At 47.2% G+C, this 25939-nt stretch overlaps 1 protein-coding gene across 1 annotated transcript in view; it reads left to right on the top strand.

The window, feature by feature from the left end:
• Nucleotides 1–25939, top strand: part of DBF4B (DBF4B-CDC7 kinase regulatory subunit) — a 437979-nt gene that overhangs the window by 340305 nt on the left and 71735 nt on the right. Inside the window, exon 11 of the mRNA XM_069634269.1 lies at nt 8881–9005. Coding sequence (XP_069490370.1) covers nt 8881–9005 — 125 coding nt within the window. The remainder of the gene's footprint in view (nt 1–8880; nt 9006–25939) is intronic.

Raw genomic sequence — 25939 nt, 5'->3', positions numbered from 1 at the left:
TCCTCTACAACATATCCAGAACAGGACTGCAAGACTTGTCCTTGGCCTCAAGCCCAGGGATCATATATCTCCAGCACTGAAATCTTAACTGTCTCCCAGTGGTGGTAAGGATCAAGTTCAAGACCCTCTGCATAATCCACAAGGCTTTCTGGAGCCTGGGACTACACTACCTCCAACGCTCTTCCTAAACATCACCCTTCTTGAACTCTCCGCTCATCTACCTCCAACTCTAAGGGTCAATCGCTTTTCCAAACAGTTTTGGGCAGATATTTCTTCGGCTGGGGGCCTCCCTCTTGAACAGCCTTGCTGCCTCTCAAACTTCAGGAGAACCACCCCGGTTCCGGTAGCAACTCAAGAACTTCCTCTATGCTTCTGCTTTCTCTCTTCCTCTCCCGCGATGACCAGTCTGGTCCATGCACTGGTCACCTGGCCACCCTCTGAACTTGGGCCCAGGTCCCTGCATGTCCAGTTGCACCTTGCACTGCCTCTTGGTGTCATGATGCCTACCCCCGGAGACCCAGACCAAGTCCAGCAACCCCGGAAGCAGGCATCAAGTTATTCTAAGCAGGCCCAACAACCCCTGCTAGGGGCTTTTTGGGTGCAGGCCTGGCGCCACAGGCGCCAGGCTCATAGATTCAAACTTACCTGATGCTGACAGACCATGCTGCAAACTCACCTGATACAGACCATGCTGCAAGAGCTCCAAGCCAAGAGGCTTGGATGGGACTACTTTCCCTAGGGATTATTTTTTTACTCTGGGCTGGGGAGGAATACTTACCTGGGACTACTTTGGAGGCTTTTTAAACCACGCCTGAAGAGCAGCACACGCTTCGCGTTAATCTGCATCCAGCAGCGTAACGCTCACCGTGCCTGCGGGCGTGGCAGAAGACTGGATGCCTCGAGTCTGGAGCTCCTAGAAAAAGGGAGAAAGGAGAAAAGGGTAGAACAAGAGCACTACCTTTGATCCTTACCTGAATTCCCGATTTATCGCGCCTTCGAGCTGGAAGAAAGAAGTTATTTTATGCGCGTCGCCTCGCCTGCTGCAGCGCCGCGCTGAACTCACCGGCCTTCGCAGAATCTTCACATTCCACCACATCCTTCTGCATGTTCCCCACCTAAGGGGAAGACTAGAACCGCAAGGTGAGCCAAGGGAATACACAAAGGCAATATTAGTCACCCCCCCATAGACTTACCTGATTTTACCACCGGGGGTACTACTCCTCTTCACGGGTCGGCACAGCTTCCACTGCATCCTCGCCGAACCCCGGTCCCTAAGGGGAAACAAAAGGACAGCAAGGTGAACCAAAGGGACAAACAAGGGGAAACCTCCTCACCACAATACTTACCTGATTTTACCGCCGGAGGCATTATTCCCTGAGACTTCATACTTTCTCTCAGCGCCTGAATAAGGGAGAAAGCAACAGGTTACATATTGACATTATTTTATGGAACTGTGTTGGATAATACAAACCCTTACCTGATTATTACCGGTTGCCACGAAGAACTCTTCGCTAGGGTCAAGCTGCAACCTGCAAGGAATCGGACAAGAGTGAAAGTCAGACATTTGAACTCTTACGAACTACATACTTACGGCGTCTTGCCAGGAATCTGAGTCAATATTGTTCTGGAACTCACCAATTCCTTCGAGCCAGTGAAGCAACTGGTTATCTACGCGCCCCTGCACTCCATGCAGGATGGAGAGCTCATCTTTAAACCATCAGGTGAGACTATAAGAGGGGACATCAAAGGTGATCAGTGGGGAGAACAGCGGGAGTGGGGGGGGGGGTTAACGCTCAACTCCACGGGTGGTTAATTCCCTTTCTCCATTTGCAGAAGAATATTTCTACGGGCCAAGCAAACGAAGCTAGGTGGGCCTGTCCAGTCTGTCATCTCGGCCCTACGCGTCACATTGGTGGAGACAGCAGCTGTCCAGTTCAGATCGACGCCCCTGTGGGAGCCAGGTGAGCGTAACACTTGGCTCCCCCAGCACTTGTGGTCTGTATCTGTAACCCTACAGTCCCCTCACTCTGCGCTTAAGAGCCCCCCCTTCCTTGGCACTTCTCCCCTTTCCCTCCCCTGGCCCTTCTCCCCTTTGCCTTCCCCGCACTTGTTCGATCTGAATGAGACAAGGCCTAGTAAGATCGTTGTTTTGTTCTCCCTCTGGTCTCCCGCACCCCCCCCTTGTCTTGTCGCACCTAGAAGCACTTGAGTACAAGCGTGTTATAAATACCATATCGCATCAGACGGGCCTCATTCAAGGCGGGGCTGGCAGAGGCTGAACTAATGTTGCAAGATATTCTGGAAACCACTGTAGGACATACTGACACGGCTGGCAGAGCCATCTGTGTAGCTACAGATATGAGAAGAACAGCATGGCTTAGAGCCACAAAGTTCAACACGGATGTACAAGACCATATCCTGTACCTGCCATTTGAGGGTGGAGATCTCTTCCACGCATCCAGACGAGGAACTAGACAACAAGAAAAATAGTTCCCAAACAGCCAAATCACTGGCCATTCTGGCAAGCTGGCTCACAGGGCATTGGGACAAAGCCTAACCAAACCCGACAGGGTAGGACCTTTGGCGGTTTGTGGCGCTCCCAAGATTGGAAAGCAAGGCAAACTGACCGGTCCACCAGCCATCACAAGCGCAAACATCAGTGCACTTTACACAAGGGCTTCTTGCAGTCCCCCTTCCAAGCACCAGCCTCAGCCCCAAAAAGCAGTGACGGCCCCATCAAGGTGCACAGTTCTCCAGTTGGGGGCAGGCTTGCTCTGACACGCGCAGTCCTGGCAGACTCTTTTCAGATCCCTGGATCCTTTTAGTGATTTTGTATAGGTTTCCATCCCGGTCCCTATGGAACTTCCTTTGTCTCCTCTCCTCCCTCAAATGGGTAGACCAACACTCCTCGCTGTGAGCTGCTCACTGGTATAAAGTGTGGCAGTGGAGGAAGTCACAAACCCCCCCCCCCCCCTCTTCCTCCACCTTGGCCCCCCCAACTCAACGAGGTTCGGGGGTTCTACTTGCTGTTTTTCACGATACAGAAAAAGAACCAGGCTGGCCTGCAAGTGGTTTTGGATCGGTCGTCTTGAGCCTATCCCTCCCCCTCCAACAAATAGCTGAGACTGTGTGGGAAACTGGACATGCTCCCTAGACCTGAAGGATGCATTCTTGCATGTCCCTACCTGGCAGCCCCACCGCTCGTTCCTGAGGTTGAGTAATGGGACTACATTTTCAGTACAAGGTACCACCGTTCGGGCTCAACTCGGCCCCACAGGTGTTCACAAGGATGAATGTGGTGACACTTACTCGAATCGGAAGGCCACCATATATACATATCGACGACTGGTTGGTCAGGGCAGAATCGCAGGAAAGGGGGGGGGTGACAATCGGCCTCCAGGTTTATGGAAACCCTACACAATATGGGATTTTCCAACAACCACAAATCACAACTACATATCATACAAACCTTGGTTTATCGGGTTGATGTGGGATACCAAACAGGAAGTTTCCCACAGACAAGAAGGTAGCAGCCATTAAAGCAGCTACGGTACATTTCCTAAGCATATTGAATACATCGGCATGGTGGTACCAACACCTGCTGGGGACTTTGACATCCTGTATCCTGGCGATTTCCCTAAACCAGGCTCAGGATGAGGCGGGTACAGCTGCATCTCATGGAACCAAATGACTGGCTCCCCGGAAGCAACGGTCTCCATCCTGGGGGAATTCATACCGGACCTGGTATGGTGGAGACAGGATGGCAACCTTGGGGAGTGGGGGATGAGGGGGGGGCAGACCTTTCGGACGTAAACCTCCAGAGTATCACTACAGATTCCACTATGGAGGGATGGGGAGCCACCCTATACGCACAGTGTGCGCATGGGGTATAGGCCGATTTGACTGACAAAAAATGGTCGCAATGACCAAAAGTTCTAAAAATGCTACCACCAAAGGTTTGAACACCAAAAGTTTGAACCTTTGGTGGTAGCATTGTAAAAAAAAAAAGGGGCTGCGGGGATGTCCCTGGCATTCCCCCGCTCACTACACGTTATGGTATAGTGAGCAGGGGCTGCGGGGAAACACCCCTGCAGCCTTCCGTTTAAAAAAAAAAAGGACCCTGTGGCGCCAGTTCCCGATCACGGAAGTGAAGGGGAACTGGCGCTGCAGGAACCCAGCGGGAAGATGAAGGTAAGTAGGGTTTGTTTATGTTGGGGGTGTGCTGAGGGTGGGGGGGGGGGTGTTGTGTGTGAGTATGTGTTCGCATGCGAAAGGTGCGAACGTTTGGTAGTTCGCTCCTTTCTCATGCGAACGTTTCGCCTGCAGTAGTTTCTACCGCGGCCAAATCACTTGGATTCTGTGCATGGCACATGGGTGAGGGAAGAACGGAAAAATCACATCAATTTCCTGCAATTGAAGGCCATCCAGCTGGCCCTCTGGGCTTTCCTGCGTTTAATAAGCGGTCAGGTGGTCTGCCTACAGACAGCTCCACGTGCATGGTCTACATCAAGCAGTGGGGAACCAGATTGCCCTTCCTGTGCAGGCTCACCATAGAGATCTGGGAGTGGGCCACTGCACACCGCATATGGCTGTCGGCGATTCATCTGCCAAGTGAGTCCAACTGGCGGCGGACAGGCTCAGCAGACTTGTGATGGACAACTACGAGTGACAGCTAGAGGAACAAGTCCTAATGGACATCTTCAGGAGATGGGGACGACCCCACATAGACCTGTTTGCCACTGAGCTGAACCGGAGATATCGACAGTACATGTCCTGGCAGGGTCAGGAGTGAGGCTCCCTCTGGGACGCCCTACCGCTCCCTTGGAGCGGTATGAGGGCATATGCATTTCCCCCAACGCTGCACATTCACAATGTTCTCAGCAAAGTCAGAGTCCGTCAACATGAGCCTGATTCTAATTGTCCTGAGGCCGGTGCGGCCCTGGTTCTAAGACTTCATTCGGCTGACAATGCAGGGGCCAGTGCTAGGCAGTTTGCATGCAGTACCCTCTGGGAACACTACAAACCACTCGGACTACAGGTATAGGAAACCCAACCTTTGGTATATGCTTGTATTACACAGTTTTGGTAGCGTGTTGAGCAGCCAGGCTTATCTCAAGAGGGGTCCATGTGAGCTGTAGTGGAGTTACACAGATTTACAGTTACAAGTATTCAAATAAGCTCTTACACTCAAGGTTTCTTGCATAAACAATTATTTATCAGTTAGAATAAGCCTTCAGAAGGGAGCAGTATAATAACACTCAAATACACTTCATGAAATACACATTCTTAAGATCACTAAATCGGTAGATACCCTTTTGCAATGGCCCACAGACACTACCTGCACCCACAGGTGCCTTCAATTGCTAGGGTGCTGGGGACATTAATATATTACTGTTGCATTTAGAGTAATATAGTATTAAGTCAAAGTAAAGGGTTATTTAGAACATACAAGAGACCACAAATATTCTTAATCAGGCAAATACTTTTGGATCCCCCAGGAAGGGTCATTCAATACAATAGGCTAAGCCAAAGTCAATGGGCAAAAGTCTTATATAGAATGCAGCACTTCTGGTAGGGAAGTAGAAATGTCTTTGCACAATGTCTTGGGAGTCTTTGAAGAAAAGAAGAATCAAATGTAGGGCCACAAGCTGATTAGACTTGTGAGTAGTAGAAGATGCAAGCAACTCTACAGTAAAAGGTAAGTTCTCTTAGACTTTGTACAGTACTTTTTAAAATGAAGAAAAAGATGCAGCAGATGACTCGTGTTCCTGTGCAGCTCTGCAGATCTCACCGTTCCTTGTCCTCAGCCGTGGGGACAAGAGGGAGGACGTCTGGACTCCTGCACTGCTCTAGGACGGTCAAAACGTACAACCGGCAAACTTCACTTTCAGTGGATGTTCAGTGTTTAAGCTCCTCACGTCTACCGCAAATAGCAACACTGCGGTTCCTGGTTGTCGAGATGGACTTTCCTTGCTTCTGGGGTCCCGCACTATGTTGAGGGGGCTCAGACTCAGTCATTTCTACTCCCCGGGAGTCCGGAGGATCTTCCTGGAGCTCTAGGCCAGTTTAAAAGCAAAGCACACAATCTGGTGTTCCTCTCCCTGGCTATATGGTTTCCAGCAGCAACTCTGTGGAAATTCAACCAGCTCAGAGATGGATGTCAAGGTGGCTTACTTTGGAGTTAATTGGTCCCACCAACTCAAAGGTGGAAGTCCTTGCAGGGGCTTCTGTCGATACGAATTAGTTTCAGCACAGCGGCAGGGCTTCACTGGGCAAACCAACGGTCCAGGAGTTGCAGCAGGCGTCCTCTTCAAGTTCTTCTTCGGTTCCTTCGTCCACTGGTCGACTCTGCCTTACAAGCCAAAAGCCTCACCTTTTATTCAGTTCTCTCCCATTCATTCAAGCCTAGCTGTCAGTCACCCAGAAGGGTGGCTGTCCTTGCCAGGCAGTCAGCCAGCCAAACACCACAGAGTGCATTTGGGTCTCCTAGGAAACTAAGCACAGGGAGCTGCGGGCACCTCCCTCACTTCCTGCCTAGCCCTGGAGCCAGAGGCGGGCTTCACTTGTGAATCCTGCCAAAGGCAAAGCAACAATGGGACCAAACCTGGTTTGGTGCGCAGAGTAAATCTCAAGAAGGACCTTACCACAAAGAAATGGCGAAAAAAGACAGGCCATTTTGACAAAAATTGCACCCTTGTGTGCTTTACTGAAGCTGCGAACGTAGCCCGCAGTAAATGCACACCACGGTAGTTAAAACTAAACCACTGCCACCAGCCTTCAGTGAGGAAATGGTAACATAAAAATGTTACATGAGAAGCTAGACAAAGGGGATACTAGGTAACCCCTGCATCACCCTATTGTAAGATAGTGTGTGCTGGATCTAGAAAGTTACAAATGTAAGTAAAGGCAATTTCACTTTACTGCTCTGGGAAAAACAGTAGCTTAGCCTAAAGAAGGTATTTAAACCTTTGGGAAATTTGAAAGACTTCCCTATGCCACTGCACTGAAGGTACTGTGTGACACAATGTAAAAGATAACCAAGGGAGTTTGTCAGACTCCACAACCAAATGAAAGTGTTCAAAATCACATTACAATACATGAGAGAGTGGGGAAAAACGGTCTCGTGCTCTCCAGGTTAAAAAAATCAAGTCCTCAAAATCCATCAAAGTTGCTGGGCGTCTCTAAAGTGGAGGGGAATTAACACATTTCCGAGAATTCTCCCTAACAGCCAGTGGTTTGGGGGGGCGGTAGTGCACCATACTCCCAAGAATGTGGTGCTCACGGAACTGGTGCATAGGCCCTTTGAGCCCATTGCATCGGTAGACTTAAAGCTGTTCACAATCAAAACCGACCCTGCTGGAGTGAGTGAAATTCAGGCCCTGATGGCCACAGAACCGTATATCATGTTCCATCAAGACAAGGTGGTGCTTCACACCCATCCGGCATTTCTTCCTAATGTGGTCTCCTCATTCCACTTGAATGAAGAAGTTGTGCTGCCAACCTTTTTTCCTAACCCAATGGACGATGCAGAGAGAGACGTTATAAGAGCCCTGAAAGTCTATCTAGACAGGAACAAAGGGTTTCGCAAGACAGGCTTTATTAGTCACCTTCGGCGGCTCGAAGCCAGTGGACCAAGCCTGTAAGGCCTCCATAGCCAGGCAGGTGGTTGCGGCTTTTCAGGAGGCCTATAAGTCTCAGCAGAAGGAAGTTCCACAAAACATGCATACTCGTGCTGTTAGGGTCAAAGCGACAGTGGTTGCCTTCCAGAAGCATGTGCCATGGCAAACCATTAGAGCAGCTACGTGAGCCGCTCCATATGCCTTCTGCAAGCATTTCTGCCTGGATAGCAGCGCAAGATCTGATGCAGCCTTCGTTAAGCGGTCCCGAGGAGCTGATTTTCTTAGGATTCAAAGCATCGCACCTCGCTTGGGCATCTTTCAATGGTAATCACCCATGCAGTATGGAGGAAAGGGGACGGGATGTAGGAGTAACATGCTCCTAGTCTATAGTCCCCTTTCCTTCATACGTACCCCCATTAATAAGATGCGTAGTTTAGCATGTTAATCCGGCTAACGCGCCAAAGGGGGACTGAGGTGTGGTGCCTGAGGGCGGAGTCAAGGGAGTGGTGAAAATGGTTTTCCCGTTCCTAGCAAGGGATGCCCATGCATTATGGAGGAAGACTATGGGCTACATATGTTAGTCACTACGGTGAGTAACGTATATATTTTTTTTATAATCTACTGGGTTTTTAATAGTTTATTATTCACTAAGTACTTATTTTGGTCTAGTAGATTATTGTGCGATTTGAATGAAGTCTGAACCAGACTTGGGTTTGGTGAACATGGTTCACTTGCTACAGGACTTCAACCGAAGCATGCACAGCCTTGTGCCTTTTCCTCTGCCTGCTCATGCACAGACTTGCCTGAATTGGGCTCTCTGGAGGGGTCATCTGACCCAATCCAGGAACCAGACCAGCCCCAACATCGGGGCTGCAGGGGACTCCATTGCTGGCCACCTAACCTTACTGATGCATAACCACCTTCATTTTTCCCTACCACTAACCACCTATTTTATAGACCAATTTATTGCTACATAGTCCGATAACATTTCACACCACTTGATTTATTGTTGCATAGCCAGATTGAGTTTCTATTATACAGCCAGATTATTTCTTCCTGCCACTAAATTCTTGCAAAGCCTGTTCACTTGGCAACACAAGTCCTAATCTATTTAGCAATTGTGAACTGCTGTCTCTTAAATCTGCCCCTCTGGCCTTCATTCTACAAGGCTTTCAACACTTTTTGAGATTGTGGAACATTTTATTTATTGTTGGTCCTTTGATTTATTTTTTTACTGTGCCTTCTTGCTTTTCTTTTCCAGCATCTCTACAGTGAGCCACACCTTCGATATGCAATGGATGCAACTCACTATGCACTCGTAGACCAAGTGATCTCTCAGTTCCCAAACAACTTCGTAGAGCGCTCAAAAGGCACTTTATTTTCCAGGTAATCCTATCACACATTTTCCTTGCTAAGTATGCAATCTAACAAAGTAGGTGCTCTGAGTCTTGTCTGAATGTTATGCTTTTTTCCTACTTATGCTGTAGTAAGATCAAGTGGGGTGGCGGGGTGTTCAGATGGATTTCCAAATCACCCGCGGCAGGCCAACCTATTTTGGTTAACAGTAAAGACACTGAAGTCTGGCCAAACCCAATCAAAGTAGGTAGCAAGTGGCAAGGCTTGGACTCTGGAGGGTTGTGAGAGTGGTCTAGGGAGAGATGCACAGAGTACTCGAGAAATTCCAGTTGGATAGAAAAGTACAAAAATATACAAGATGGGCCTTTAATATAAACAGTAACCAATGAAACCTTCAGTTAGGTATGATGACACAACTAAAATAAAATACATTTCGATTGGATTGTGTCCGCCCACGTATTCCTCATCTTATAATATTCGTTATCGCCAGCTTCGCTGCTTCGGAAAAATTATTTCGGCAGAGGGCGCTGTGCTCGAGGTCGTGGCGTCGATTGTCCCTCGAAGGGCTCCGTACCTTGTCGACGTCACTGTTGGTATAAATAGCTCGAGCCGCACCCTTTGTCCTCAGTTCCGTTTTTCCGATTTGCTTGCTCTCAAACGGCGCATTTTGAAATTTTCTTCTGAAAATGTCTTCAACACCTTCAACTCCCAAGACTGGGTTTTAAAAGTGTATTGACTGCGGATCGAAGATGTCGATCACAGATCCTCAGCGCATTTGTCTCTGATGTTGCGCTCACCTGGTATCCACGGGGACGCCACCCAGCCCTGGTTGGATGATTTGCACTCTCAAACCCTCTCCCGGTCCCTTGATAAGGCCTCTGGTTAAAGATGGGTCTGCAATATAGGAGAGCTGGATTCAATACCAGATTGTCTTTATTTTTTCCCACCTCCCTTGGCCTCAACTCCTTCCTCCCCCTTGGGCCTTCTCCTCACCTTAATATTGTAAAAGGTGGATTCTCTGTCCTGCTCCTCATGGCAGTGGCACGTAGATGTGGGGGGCGAGCAGCAACCAAGTTACTTCACTGGTGCAAGCCCCCCCTGTGGGAATCCAGGCCTGCTGCGACTCCGTAGGTTTGCTGCTTTACAGTCTTTATATGCAGTTCTTATATTCCTTAGTTTGAATAATGTCTTGCTTCTTTCCTTTTAGGTATGGAAAGGTATTTTGGAGTTGTCATGCAGTTTGAAGATGCGCATGGGCCGGTAGGCGAAAGCGCGGTGTGCGCGATGCTGTCCGATGAGTAATGCGCGGCGCTGTTTCGCCTTTTATATTGCTAACCTGTGTCTTTTCTCTTCTTGCAGGTTGCAATGTTCCTCGCTGAGCGGCGTAATGTTCCAGCAATGATACTGACCAGGAGATGACTACCCAGGTAGGAATTGTGTGGCTTTCTTCATTCGGGAAGAAACATGAGTAACCGCTTACGAAATGCTGTATTTCTTTCTCCTCTTTTCAGGTTATGGTATTCCAGGATGCATGCAGTGTCAGATGATCGAGTTCGTACCTTCAGGTGAGTGGAACTGAAGTCAGCAATGGATTGAAGACAGGATACTGTTCCAGGTAAGTTTTCGTAGTGTTCTTTCTCTCTGCAGGTCCTTGGTTTCTGGTAAACTGACGCAAAGCATGTTCTGCTGTTTGGGTGTGGTTAAAATAGTCTCCGGTAAAATAGTCCCAGGCCTGCCACACCCAAAAGACTAGACCGCATAGCTCAGTTCCTTGTAACTGAGCTGTGTGTGTGCCTCCATGTTGGCTGAACCCTCCCCCCCGCCAGAGTCCCCCCGCTCCCCCCCAAAGGTGCCAGGACCGACTCCAAGAGTGTCTTGGATGAGGTTTTAAAGGCTTTGACCTGGCCGTAACTGGAAGGCTGACTTGCCAGTGAGGGCCAGGGGCAAGGGTCATGACAGGTGCCTCGGTTCAAGTCATCGAACCAGTGACTGTGGCTCCTGTCAGTCAATGACAGAGAAGGCCCTTCGTGAGAGGAAAGGTAAACTGGCGATGGGGCAGGAAGCTTCTAAAGCCTCAAAGGCTTTGTCCAAAAAAAACAAATCGACCGATTCGAAAGAATCGGATCGTCATAGACACTCTTAAGAGATCTCGTAGTAGATCGAGGTGCTCTTCATTTTCCTCTTCTAAGAGTGAAAAGGAGACATAGATCTCCTTCGTCAACTTCCGAATCATCGACCGAAGTGGTGCGATGTCCGACTAAGTCGGATTCCCCTAGAAAATGTGAAGAATTTCAAAGGAGGATGGAGGTCTTTGAGAATGCGGCCTTGACCCCCTCAAACCTCAAGAGCCGGACCCCTGTTGCTCCATTGGACGACATGGTGAAGTCGGGAACTACTGTGGTAAAACCCGGTAGTATGGATGAAACTCAAAAAAACTTTGACGCCAAGTCGTCGAAGACTCATCAAGAGTCTAGTATTTCTCTGATGCCTCATAAACAGTCCTCAAACATCCGGCAGCTTCGACATCAAAGCCAAAAGCGTCTTCGATGCCTGTGTCGAAGACTTAATCGGTGTCTTAGAAGGTTCCTTCGATATCATCGAAGGTTGCGTCGATTCCTTCGACAACCTCACGAACAAGACAGGAGATTTACTCCTTTACCAAAATCCGACATTTTTAAGTCTGTTTTCAATTTTTGAAGAAAGTGGCTCTGAAGGAGAGGAGGTTTCTCCTTTTTGGAGTACAATATGGTACTGGAGGTCCCAGAAGAACTCATCGATCCCGAATCGAAAATGAGACCTGTGTGACACGTTCACTCTGCTAGTAACATATGTCACCTGAGCTAGAGTTTGCAAAACCTGACCCTGCAGAACATGCAGATTCAGGGTACAGGAGTTTAATGAATAGAGTGGTGGAATATATGGGTTGGAGTAGAGCCTCACCCACTTTTGAACAGGAAGATATGACGGACATAATTGTTCGGGGCCCCCAGAAGGCTCCAGTTTTTCCCTTCCATAGGGCACTTCAGAGAACAGTGGAAAAGAACTGGGAAATTGCTAACAAATATTGCTGCTGTAAACAGTAATTTTCCTAAAAAATATACAGTGTAGTTCTGAGCCTGAATATTTAAACAGACATCCCACTCCAGAAAGTCTGGTTATTCAAGCAGCAACTACTTCAAGACAGACTGCATATCCTACTATTCCCCCCCGGATAGAGAGGATAAGAAAGTGGATTCTTGGGCCCGTAAAGTGTTTACTTCGGGTAGTATGGCTCTTAAGTCAACCAATGTCACCTGTACCCTGGCCAGGTTTACCCATACCCTCTGGGACTGCATTTCTGCGGCAGACGGAAGGGAGGCAATGGGGGAATGTCTCCAGTCTGGACTGGATAATGCTGATAGTATCAGCAGACCCATGACTGCAAGCACTGTGCTATGCAGATTTGCGTGGTTGAGGAAGTCTGGGTTTGCACCAGATGTGCAAGCCAGACTTCTCAACATGCCCTTTGATGGCTTGAGACTGTTTGGTAGTAAGGCTGATGAAAGCCTAGAAAAACTACAGACTTCAAAAGTGTCATCTAAATCTCTTAGCGCCTCCATGCGACAGCCTCAGAAACCCTATTCAGGCTCATCTTCATGGAGGGGTCGTTCTTTTCAGTACTACTCCTCTTTTGGTAGAGGAAAAGAACAGGCTTTTCAAAGAGGCAAGAGAAATGTCACTCGTGGTGAACGAAGAAGAGGTGTGAAATCAGCCTCATCAGCGGCATCTCTGCCCTCAGCTGCTCCTGCAGCCGCCTACAAATCACTGAGACCTTGTTACACAAAACCCCCGTGGGAGGCAGGATATCTCAGCATCTGAAGGAATGGCGGGGTATTACCTCAGATGCTTGGGCACTGGAAACAGTAGCTCAAGGTTACTGTCTCCCCTTCCTAACGGCCTCAGAACAATCCACCGGGAACCAACTCTGTCAAAATTCCAGATCTGCTCCTGTTGCAGGAAATTTTAACCCTACTAGAGAGGTGCTATAGAACAAGTACCTGTAGCGGAGAGGAACAAGGGTTGGTACGCCCCATACTTACTCATTCCAAAGTACGACGGAGGATTGAGACCCATCTTGGACTTAAGAAACTTGAAAAAGTTCCTCTGGAAGGACAAGTTCAAGATGGTAACCCTTTCTTAGATCCTTCAGGCTCTCCAACTCCAAGACTGGTTGGTATCATTGGACCTTCAGGATGCTTACTTTCATGTGCCAATCCATCTCGAGCACAGAGTACCTGAGGTTTGCGATTGGCAATTCTCGCTATCAGTTTCGAGTTCTTCCATTCGGGTTGACCACCACCCGAGAGTTTTCACCAAATTAATGGCGGTGGTGGCAGCGAGTCTCAGGAGAGGGGGGGGGATTCACGTCTACCCCTACATGGACGATTGGTTGATCAGAGCACGTTCTCCAGAACAAACTCTGGAACATCTTTCGATCACCTGTCACTTCCATCACAAATTGGTCTTCTCCCTCAATTTCAAGTCGTCCCACAGGATACCATCCCAAAAGCTCCAGTTTATCGGAGCAGTATTGGGTACTTCCTTGGGCAAAGCCTCGCCTCCCGAGGTGAGAACTCTCCACATTCTGCAGATGGTAACACGTTCCAAAATGCCCAACATCTGCCGGCCTTCGATTTTCTGAGGTTGCTCGGCCTCATGGCATCCTGCATTTTCCTAGTGCCAGAGGCCAGATTGAGAATGAGATCCCTTCAATGGGCACTCAGAACTCATTGGTCCCAGTTCTCAGGGAATATGTCGGATCTTCTGTAAGTCCCGAGCGCAGTTGCTCGGGATCTACTATGGTGGGCTTGCAACGACAACATCCTCAAAGGAGAATCTTTTTGGCAACCATGGCCGGAGATAACAGTAGTAACGGACGCCTCACTCACGGGGTGGGGAGCCCACACCAACGATCTGACAATCAGCGATCGTTTGTCTCGATCAGATTCCAAACTATGCATCAACCTATGGAAGGTGAGTGCAATCAGACTAGTGCTGAAGGCCTTCCTGCCCTCTGTACAGGGAAAGAATGTCCCGATGACGGACAACACGGTGGCCAGGTACTACCTCAACAAGAGAGGTGGTGTAGGGTCACTACCACTGTGCAGAGAGGCAATGCAGATCTGGTTCTGGGCAATACGAGAAGCAATCTCTCTATCGGCACCTAGCTGGAGAGCAGAACACGGCGCCAGGTGCTCTGAGCAGGCAAAGCATGGTCTCTCCCGAGTGGGATCTCGTTCAGGAAGTCCTTCAAGAGATCTTCGCCCTTTGGGGAACCCATCAAGTGTATCTGTTCACAACCACGGTAAACCGGAAGTGCGAACAGTACTGCTCAAGGGAATTTCCTCCGAGAGGAGTTCTAGGAGACACGTTCGTGGTGGAGTGAAGTTCCCACTTCTGTACGCGTTTCCTCCAGTCCCTGTGATTCCTCAAGTAATCAGGAGGTTGAGAAAGTTCAGGAAAACCATGATCCTAATTGCCCCGGATTGGGCCAGGAGGACGTGGTACCTGGACCTTCTGGACATGTCCATCTGCCCTCCAATACGTCTTCTGCAAAGAGGATCTTCTCTCGCAAGCGGAAGATCGGGTTCTTCATCCAGAGTTCAAGACACTAAACCTTCACGCATGGTTTCTTAGAGGATGAGATACAAGGATTGGGATCTTCCGGATGACGTAATGGAAATTTTGCTTTCGGCCAGAAGGCCAGCAACAAAATCCTTGTACCGGTGTCATTGGAATAAGTTCAGTAACTGGTGCAGAGATAAGGATGTGGACCCTTTTCAATGTGGCACTCCAATGGTGCTTTCTTTCCTATTACATCTAGCCAATTTGGGGCTCCAGATTGGAACAATTAAAGGATATCTGGCTGCGCTATCCATTTTTAAGCGCTCCTCGGAAAAGTTTCTTACTTCAAAATTCCATTGATAATTCAATTCCTGAAAGGGCTTACTAACGTGTACTTTTTCATGTCCCAACTTGGGATTTAAATTGAGTACTTTAGTTTCTAAGATGTATATCTTTTGAACCTCTGCATTCCTGTCCCTTGAGGCTTCTAACATTAAAAACGGTCCTTCTTGTGGCTTTAACATCAGCCCGCAGGGTTAGTGAACTACAGGCTCTCTCATGTAAACCTCATACTATTTTTTACAAGGCCAAGGTAGTTCTTAAAGTTAAACCTTCCTTTTTACCAAAAGTAGTTTCTGACTCCATTTGTCACAAAAAAATCATATTACCAACAGTTTATACTCCTCCTCATTTGGGCTGTGTTTTTCAATTTCAAGAATGTCAAAATTATGTCAAGATGACCAACTCTTTGTAGGTTATACAGGTCATAAATTGGGATTATCGGTGACAAACCAGATCCCGCTGGATCATTATGGCTATAATTGAATGCTACAGATTGGCGGGAAAGGACCCCCCCCCAGATGGGCTTCGAGCCCATTCCACTGGGGGATGGCTACTTCTGCGGCTCTAAAGGGGGAGTCCCTGCAGCAGATATTTGTTCAGCTGCAACATGGAAATCGATTCATACTTTCATCAAGCATTATTGCTTAGATGCTTCCCCCTCCAATGAGGGTTTATTTGCCAAGGCGGTACTTCATTCCGTCCATGAAAACAGTAACTGTTACTCCCACCTCCAAAATTACCACTGCTATGGGAGTCTATCATAAGATGAGGAATACGTGGGAGGACACAATCCATTCGAAGAACATCTAACTTACCAACTGTAACGTTCTTTTGACGATGTTCCTCCCACGTATTCCTCATCGACCCTCCCAGCCTACCCCGCAGTACAGTTTGCGTTTCTTACACTTGACTCTCACGAACAGTCCATGAGGCATGCCTGGGTGTTCCTGCAATTTTTCATCAAAAAAACAGAACTGAAGCCAATGGGCGCGGCTCAAGCTATTTATACCAACAGTGACGTCGGCAAGGTATGGAGCCCGTCGAGGGACAATCGACGCCACGACCTCAAGCACAGCGCCCTCTGCCGAAAATGTTTTCCCGAAGCAGCAAAGCTGGTGATAAAGAATATCATAAGATGAGGAATACGTGGGTGGAACATCCAGTCTTAAGAACGTTACAGTTGGTAAGTAACTTGTTCTTCTGATGCTTGTGAATCTGCTTTGGATCACATTTTGAGCATATAGTTGAACATCTAGTGATAATCAGCAGTGTATTTTCTTTTTCTACGAATTTCCAAAAGGGACGTCGACCTGGCCATGTCTGTAACACTATCCCTACTGTGATGGGTAGTGTACCCATAATCCTTGTCGTGGTCCCCCAGATAGCTTTCTTCCGCCATATTGGCCGGTCGAGTAATGCAGAGCTTGTAGCGTGCTACAAATATATTGCTAATGTATTAAACTCAGTCCAGCTTTTGACATACTTTCGGCGTCCCTTCCACTGTGCCCTTCAACCTTTTTTGAAGACTTTCCTAGACTGACTGCGGCCTTCACCATCAGGTTTCGGCCTTTCATAGTGGGGTTTTGGGGGGTGTCTTCTCGACATTCTTCTTCATTAGAGAATGCCTTTTTTGCCTTTCTTGTTAGGACAGTTTTTCTTAAGTCCAACTCCATTCAACTGAGGCAGTAAAAAACTCTACTCTTAGTATAAGGCTGTACCATTAGAGTTCATGGTAGCGTAGACAGAGCAGCCGGGCTTATCTTAGGAGGGAGAGGGCTGTAGAATCAGAACAAGTGAAATTGTAATACAAATGATCCAAAGACACAAACACATTGTATTGTAAAAATAAAGGATTTATTTAAATACAAGTAGGCACAGATAAATCTAGGGCTAAGTACTAACACATTATATGAAATCACAATTATAAAAACACAACACTATACTTGAAGGTACCCAGACCAAAGTATTGACCTTATTTGGAACGCCTAACAGTAGTTCTAGGGAAGCCAAAACCTTTTCATACACATTTAGTATAGGTCAAGCCTATTCTTGGGGAGTAAAAACGAATGGTTACCTTTTACAATTGCATTCAGTAATGCAAGGGCGGTAGACCGTTCCAGTTGTATGATTCTCAGTACAAATCACTTAATCAGTCAACTGGACAATTTAATTTTGGTGAATAGTGGAACACTTATTCTAGGTGCAGTAAAAACCTATAACTACTTTTGTGATAAGTTATACTAGGCGAGTAAAACCTAAGGATGTAATCTACAATTACGCGTGCTTTTGAAATCGGGGAACCCCAGATTGAGGCAAGCAGTAACTCTTGTAATTTATTTTTAGGCTGTACACAGCTAACACAAGGTAAGTAAAACTTTTTTAACCTCACAATGAAGGGGAAAGTAAAACCCAATCTGGTGATACCAACACTTTACTGTGATTATTTTGTGCCTCTTCCCAAAAGTAGAGTAAAATACCTTCACATCTACTTTCTATTAGACTGGCAAAATAGGGGCTAAGGGAGAAGAAATGTCAACCATGCATGTCACATGCAAGGTCAGTAAGAACTTTTGTAACTGTTCTCTTAGAATTAGTTACCAGCCAACTCTTTACAAGTAAGTAACTTTTAAACACTTATTTTCTTTTCTAGGCAGAAGTCCCAATCCCGTGAGTCTTTTCCTTATTCTTGGAGCATGAGCGTTCTCAGTGGCAGAAGGTGGGCCACCAGGACTAGTGACGGGCAGTGTCAGAATTGGTTCTTTAGCAGCAAAAGTCAGAGTTCCTTAGGAAAACTGGGCAAACAGCTGAGTACTTTACTTCTAGGGTTAAAATAGGGTCCAGGGGCTTTGCAGAAGACACCCTAGCAGGATTCTAGCAGTGGGCTGGGTGCACTGGATGAGAGGCCTCCATCACAGAAGACAACCCACAACTACACAGAAATCCTAACGGGCTTAAGGTAAGTACACACCCAAGCCAACACAGTATCTCATCATTGAAGATTAGCAGCGGGAGAACTTCAGGGTCTGCAGCCAAATACCCGGTCAGTGGATTCCTTGTCATGGTGACTGAAAACAAGACCTCAGAAGGGACTTTGCAGCAGGGATCGATGAAGAAGGCTCTAGGCAAGATTTCCCTCGCGGCTGAATGTGGTTCTGCGGATTTGGCGCCTTTTCAAGGAGCACAGAAGAAGACAGAAAATTGCGGTTGAATTCTCGTCGTTACAAAGATCCAGCACTCTGGTGAGGGGACTTTTCGGACTCGATTTGTGTTTCTGGAGATCCACCAGGATGCCCACGAAGGTTCAGCGATATTCGGAAGACCGTGCACCGCACAATGGTTTGAGGTCCCAGGGTATTTGGGTATTGCAACAACGCGTGGGATGGCTCAAAATGCAGGTCTTCTTGAGTCTAGTGGGTCTCACCAGGCTCTGGGTTGTCGTTTTCAGAGTCCCCAGGTCGATTGGAAGGAAGCGGGCTCGGGTTACACAACAGAATCTCTGGTTGTTGGAAATCGTCTCTGCTGCTTTTCCTTCACCATCCTCTTCAGTTTAAGTTTGTGGTCGACATGTCTTCAGCTTCCAGGTTTGCAGTATTTATCAGGAACTACAGCACAACCTCTGCATTCTTTCTCCACATTTTACAAGAAGGGCCGGTCCGGTTGTCCAATCAGGACAGCCAGCCCCCCACTGGGACTTGTCCCATTCAAGCAAGGTGAAAGACAAAGGGCTGGGGAGGTTTGGACTCCTACCTCACTTCCTGCTCTGACTGGAGCCTGGGCGGGGAGTCCAGGGGACTCCCGCCGAAGACAAAAATCACACAAAGGAATTTCCCACCCTGGATGTCAGTGGAAAGGAACAAGATACGACAAACACTAAAATGGCAAAAAAAGATGGGGGTGGGGGGCATTTTGGTAAAATGGACACCCTTGGGTCCCTTTACTGCAGCTGTGAACACAGACCGCGGTAAATGTGCACCAAATTAATACAAGGTATCACTGCCACCTGCCATTGAAAGTAAGCTTGTGACTGTAACAGAATTGCTAGATTTAATGTGAAACGGGATACATTGGGCCTCATTGCAAGTTTGGAGGTAGCCATGCCTGTAATAGGCATGCTGCCTCCAAACTTGTGAAAAGATCTGGCACCCGCGAATGGCCAATTACCGGGTCATGCCGAGTTTGGACTTCCCATCCCCATTTTGCCCCATAGGGCTGAATGGGAGGATGGTAGCACCGGTACCATCATGTTCTGCTCGCAGGTGCCGGTATGGCCACCAGGTCAGACCTGGTGGCTGCAAGGGCACCCGCGAGCATAACTTGGTAGTATGGCGGTACGGTAGCAACGGTGATGGTAGCGATACCAGCGCCGTTGTTGCCTTACCACCATACTTGTAATGAGGCCCATTGTATCTCCCCAGCACTCCACATAAGGTGGGGTGTGGTGGTTTCACTTAACAAAATGTAAAAGGGATCCAAAGATCCTTTCTACCCTTGGGAACTGTAGTTCTCTCGGGGTTAGCAAAAGAGTTTAAAAAGGGAGACCCTAGGGAAACCTAGCAACAGGCAATTATTGCCAATAAGTTGTTAAAGAGGATAACTTTAAAAAGACACTATGGAGAGTCTAAAAAATGACACCCATAAAAAGAGTTAAAGATTAGGTGAGTGTGGAAAAAGGTTCCCACTCACTGAAGTTTTATGGAAAAATATCCCACTAATAAAGCAAAAAAGTTCTGGGGTTGACCCAGGTCAGGAAGATTTACCAGTTCTATGCAAATCTTACTTAACACTTCTCTTTTCTTTCCATTGTCTGGCTGCTCCTTTCTTCAAGTTGAAATTCTGCCCTTCCTATAACAGGAGGTCCCCTTGGAAGGACACTCGTAAGGAGTGTAACAGGTGTTTGCCTTGTGACCGCGATGAATGGCGTAGCAAAGCCTGTCTACTCTTTTAAGCCTAAGACGCTTAAAGAACGGCGCACTAAGCGGTGGGCGGCATATGCCATGCAAGCCGAATCCTATTCGCCCACCGTTGCTGTCGCATCGGGCAAGGAACAATCCAGCCACAGCTCCAGCTGGGATGCTGAAGACATTGTAGTGGCCGTCCCCAGCGCCACTAGGCATGACTAACGCCCTGCAATAAGGGTTTCACCCACTGGTGACTGGGGCATACACACTCGCTCCAAGACTAAGCCCAGAACCCACAGGCTTTCCTTTTTTGGACAGTTTTTCTAAAGTCCAACTAAGGGCTTCATAAAACCATATATCTGAGGCAGTACATAAATCCACTCTTAATACAAGGCTGTACAACCTGAGAACATTTGGTAGAGTAGACAGAGCAGCCAGGTGTATCTCCGGAGGGGGAGAGAGCTGTAGCTTGATGGAAAGTAATTGTAGCATACATATGGTCCAAAGGAACACTATGTATTGTAAAAATAGGTTTATTTAGTAAAAGTAGAACAAGAGAATTCTTGGGTAAGTACTATAACCTCATATAAACACAAACATAAAAACCAACTCGATACATGTCGCATGCAAACCAAGGTATAACCTTATTTAGAGGAGCAAGAAGCGGGTCAAAGTGAGTCAAACCTAAGGTTATACATTCAGGATAGTAATATACTATTCTTGGGGAATAAGACCAGGTTAAATATACTTTTAGGATACAATCAGTATTTCAACGGCAGTAGACCCTGCCAGTCATGCACTGACACTGTTATGAAATCACATAATAAACCAACGCTGTTAAAAGTGTACACCATGCAACACTACTTTTTAGAACTCGGTTGAGAGCTATTAAATCCACTCATACACTTTCTTGAGATGCCTCAAGTTACTCAGTGATCAGCATTAACTATTTTAGAATGCACTAGGCAAATCTGGGAAAGCAAAACCCAATTACACTTTGCGAAAAACAAAATGTATTTCAAGGTAAGTGTTGGGGAGATGTATTCTACCTGTACTATGGAGTCTGTGCTCCATAGATCTTGAAGGCAACTGTTATACTACTGCAATACACAGCTCCTTCTGGGCAGTGTTGCTCTGGACCCTTGGGGGTCCTCCTTTGATATTATTTTTATATATTGTATTTGGTTATTGATACAGCGCTCTTCCCATTTGGATGGCCTCAATGCGCTTTGTGGCTGGAACGCCCTTGGTGACCGCAGTCAATGTGGTTTAGGTTCTAAGAGTTTAGATCAAGAGATGCGTGTGTGAATTTTCGCCGGCTTAGGAATTGGGTGGCTGGCTAGGCTCAAATAAGCAGCCCAAAGGTCAGGCACGTGGGTTGGAGCTGTTGGTGGTCTAGGATAGAGTGCTATTGTTGAAGATTCGATGTGTTGGTAGTCGCTGTATGCTAGTGGCAGAGGTGTTTAGGTACGTCATGGGTTTCAGAGTGGACAGCTGTGTGCGCTGCTAGTCTGGAATGACTTGTTTGGCTGTGCCTTCGGCCTGTGTCCAGAGGTGATGTAAGGTATACATACCCTATGTTTTGATGTTTTTCGGCTGCAGCGTTTTTATTATTTGGTCTGTCCACTGTGGGTGGCATGGTCTCATTGTTTGTGGTTTCTCTGGAATGAAAGTCTGAGCAGCAAGGGCGAGTGAGGTTTATTGCGGTGTCCCTCGGCGAATGCATGGGGGTGATAGTTTGTCAAGGTGAGCTGCTGTGGATGCTGCCGGCCTGTGTGGTGTATAGGAATGTTGGGTTCAGCAATGTAGTTTAGAGAGAGGGAGCGGTTAAAGAGGATGTTGGGTGGGGGGTGGAGGGGAGCCGGGTTTTAGAGCCTTTCTGAATGTCAGGTGATTTACAAATATGTAGCTATGTATGTAGGGGTAGAGAGTTCCAGATAATCAATGCTTGGACGGAGAATGAGGATCCGTCCAGCCTGGAGGAGTTGTGAAGTGGGACCACTAGGCGATACGCTGCGTGAGATCTGAGACTCCTTGAGGGCTGGTAGCACTTGATTTTCTCCAAAGGAATTCCGGACCATTGTTGTGGGTGATGCACATGGCTTTAAAGGTAGTGCGTCCACCAATCGGGAGCCAATGGAGGACTTTACGTGTCGGGCTGATGTGTTCCCTGGGAGGTAGGTTAATGAGCATGTGTGCAGCCGCGTTTTGGATTCTTTGGAGTTTGCTTAGTTGAAAGGCTGGGGCGCCTAGGTAGTGGCAGATTGCGTAGTCTAGGCAGGACAGAATGATGAAGTTGATGGCCGAGAAGGGGTGAGGATCGGTGGGGTAAGGGAAAATATGCCTGAGAATCTGTAGATGGGAGAAACTGGTTTGAGCTACTGCAGTGGTGTGTTGGGTGATGGATAAGCCTGTGTCCAATTAGCATCCACTGTTTTTTAACAATGTTTGAAGTTACTGTTGCTGGTCCTAGGGATTGAGGCCACGGAATTGGTTGGGGAAGGAGGGCTGTTTTCCCGCAAACTAGGATTTGTTTCCTAGGGTTGAGAATGAGGTGGTTGGTCGTGGTCCATAGCCGAGAGGCATGATGACGGGCCTGACTTGTTAACTCTTCAGATTTTGGGATTTGAAAGACGATCTGGGTATTGTCTGTGTATTTGTAGCAAGTAAGATTGTGTGAGCGGATGATTGCGGGCAAGCGATTTAGGTAGAAGTTGAAGATTGGGGAGATGGGGACCCCTTTTCTTACTGGTTGTGAGGTGGATGTGTACAGGTGGAGGTGCATGATTTGTGAGCAATTTCAGACACGAGGAAATCCATGAGGGCTGTTTCTGATTCCTAGTGTTGGCAGCCTGTCCAGGAGGAGTACAGAGCAGCCTTCTGCGTCGGCTGTTCTTTTTTTTTTTTAGTTCATCCCAGATGGAGATTAGGGAGGATTCTGTTCCTCTGAGCAGCCTGAAGTCCGATTGCGCAGGGTCTAGGAGGTTGTTGGCTTCAGTGACTAGGCCAAGCTGCTTTTGTATGCTGTGCGGTCCATGAGTTTGGCGATGAAGCGCGAGTTGGAGATTTGCCAGTGGTTTTGTTTTTTAGGATGGGGTTGATATAGGTGGTTTTTAGGGGTACCAGGAAGGATCACGATGTAAGGGAGTGGTTGAAGATTGTGCGTGCGATGCTACCTGCATAGGTTGATGCCAGGATGCTTTTTAAGGAGTGTTGGCTGGACAGCAGTGCTCGGAGGGTGGGGGGGGGGAGAGCGTGACGGGAGGCCATCTGCCACAAGCAAGTGGAACTCCTGGTGTGAAATGGGGGAGAAGGAGTCGAAGATGTGTTTGGGGGTGGGGGGGTTGTTGACAAAGGTCAGCATGTGGGCAGGTAGGGAGTTAGGGCATGGCTTCCAATTTAGAGATGACGGAGTGTCTGTCAATAGCAACATTGTGGAAGTGTAACGATAAGGTGTCGCATAGGGTTCGGGACGAGGGTGTGGGATGGCTTGAGCCGGCCGGGGATTTGAATTCGGAAATGATTCTATGCCTTTCCAGTTCTAAATCATACTTCGTATCTCTTCCAAAACTCTGTAGTCTGAGATTGGCACACACCACCTTCAGTGGAGTGCCAAAGGGATGGCTAGTATTCCCCCTTCTCTCTACTTCTGTGACTCGTTAGTTACATAGACAATTGCCTAGTTATGGCTGATGGCAGTGGACGTGTTCTACCAACTGAGTAGTTTTTATTCTGCAGGCTGTGTCCACAGCCTCGGTAGTGCACAATAGCGGTATCCAAGTACCAACTTGGGGCCTCACTACTTTTATTTTTCACCATTAGTAGTGTGGTTGTTCTTTGCCCTTTTTCTACCATTCTGGGTGTGGGAGGTCGGTATGTGTTTTGCCTTTGGCGGGAACCCTTGGGTATCCCCGCCTAGGCTCCAGAGTGTCTCGGTAGAAAGGAAGTGGGGTAGGAGTCTTCCCCTACCCCCCTCTCCTTTGTCTGCCAGAGTGCCTGAATAGGACCAGCTCCCACAGGGTGTCTGGCTGTCCCGATTGGACAGCCAAACACCCCTTTCTGTAAAATGCTGAGAGAAATTGCAGAAGTGTGTGCTTGAACTGTATAAAAGGTGAGGCTTTTCAAGTGAAAAACAAGTCTACCACTGGAAGCTGAAGTTACCGAAGAAGAAAATGACCAGAGACACCCGCAGACCCTTTCCAACACTGTAAAGCAACCACTGCTGTCCTGGCCTCGTTTTCTGTGCAACAGAGGAGCTCCGAAGAGGACAACCCCTTCACTTTGGCTGGTGGGAGCAACCAGTCCCAAGACCAACTTTGTATTGAGCCATCTCCCGATGGCCTAGGTGTTTCCAGAGCTGTGGAAACACAATACCAGGAGACCGCTGCCCATTTCAAGAGCATCACTGAGGAAAGTCTGAATCTGTCCAAAACTTTGCTGAACCCATAAGGACATTCCAGAGATCTGAACCAACTTGCCCAGAACCCCTCATCAGAATGTGGGACTACAGGAAGCAAAGAAGATTGACCGGGTGTTTGGTAAGAATTAGTGCAGTCCAACTGCTGTGGGACTACACAAGACTTATCTCTTGGTATTAGGTAACCCGGCCCACCAACGAACGTCTGGGTAGGAATTTTGAAGAAGGGAACTAGCCCTTTTAACGAGAAGGCATTACTAAAAGATAAGTTACAAGAGAAAAATAACAAATTACAGGGAAGAATATTTCAAATCAATTGTGAAAGTATTTAGCCCAGATTTGAGAAGGGCCAAAATCTTGTCAACAGTTGGGCACCTTTATCGAATAAATTATTTTTAGATTAAGAGCTTTTTGAGCATATTTATTATTTTAGTACAGCACAATGTTGGAGTGTACCAAATCTGAAGATTAGCTCCTTTCTACTACTGTGTGAAGTCCAGAACAACAATCTTTGTCTTGACATAAATAAGTATCTGTTGCAGAAGAACAGTCACCCAAGAGAAGTCTTCTCCCCAGCTTAAACTAACTATTCAACCAGTTGACTGTATTCTACTTTAACTCTAACAATTTTCCCTCCTCAACCCAATTTTGTAATGGTTAACAAATAAGTGTGACTAATCACCTTAATTGATGTCACTCCGTGTGCTGGAACATGTTTAGCATAGAAAATAATTAATCTGCATTGTTTCTTGTTTAAATTAATTCTATCTTCCAATGAATGTTATTAGCTGCTGCTTGTTTTAAAGAATGCTCATTGTGCCTTGTGTATATAAATAATTTAATATAACTTTACATGTGCAAGTGTTTATTTGGTGCCTTGTGTTTACTGATTTCATTGTGCTACTCTACAGCTCACATTACTCCTAAGATGAGCCTGGCTTCTCAGCCACTCTACCGACTTGTGTAGTGAAGGCCTATATTGAGAGTTGGGTCTGCTTGATGCCAAGAGATGTTTTGAGAAGTTCCACAACAGTTGGACTTCACAAAATCATACCTAACATGCAGCCCAGCAAGGTCGCAGCACGCTAAGGGATGGCTCAAAATCCATGTCACCTTGAGAATAGTGGATCCCACCAGCCTTTGGGTAGTAGTCCTGTTTGGGACTCCAGGTTGATTGGAAGGAAGGGTTACAGAAGGCTCTGGTTGAACAGCAGCAGTTCACCCAATTACATGAAAGAGAAATTAACATGAGAGCCCAAAGGGGCAACCCAGTCTAAGCCCAAAGGTTATAGAAAACAAACTTCAACCAAACACTATAGAGAGACATAAAGAGGTCACTGATAAAACGAGCATAAGACTAGGTGACGGGAAAAAGATTCGCACTTACCTAGAGACATGGTAAAATAATTACCAAGCTCAAGCAAAAAAGTTCTGGGGTTGACAGGTCAGGAAGGTTTATCATAAATATGACCATCACACCCAACAGACTCCAAGAGGGGATTAAGGGTGGGCGTGTATAAATCTAAGCAGATACAAGCACCAGAAATATGATTACGTTAAGTAATGTATGTCCTTTACATTTTGTATAAGTGAGCCAGCACACCCCACCTTATGTGGAGTGCTAGGGGATGCAATGTATTTCTTACTAATCTGGCAGCATTTTTGTTACAATTGCAAGTTTAGTTGAATGTCTGGTGGCAGTG

The sequence above is a fragment of the Ambystoma mexicanum genome, chromosome 13, assembly GCF_040938575.1.
Source record: "Ambystoma mexicanum isolate Mex_15411 chromosome 13, UKY_AmexF1_1, whole genome shotgun sequence".
Classification (NCBI taxonomy): Eukaryota; Metazoa; Chordata; class Amphibia; order Caudata; family Ambystomatidae; genus Ambystoma; species Ambystoma mexicanum.
This window is presented reverse-complemented; position numbering and strand designations above follow the sequence as displayed.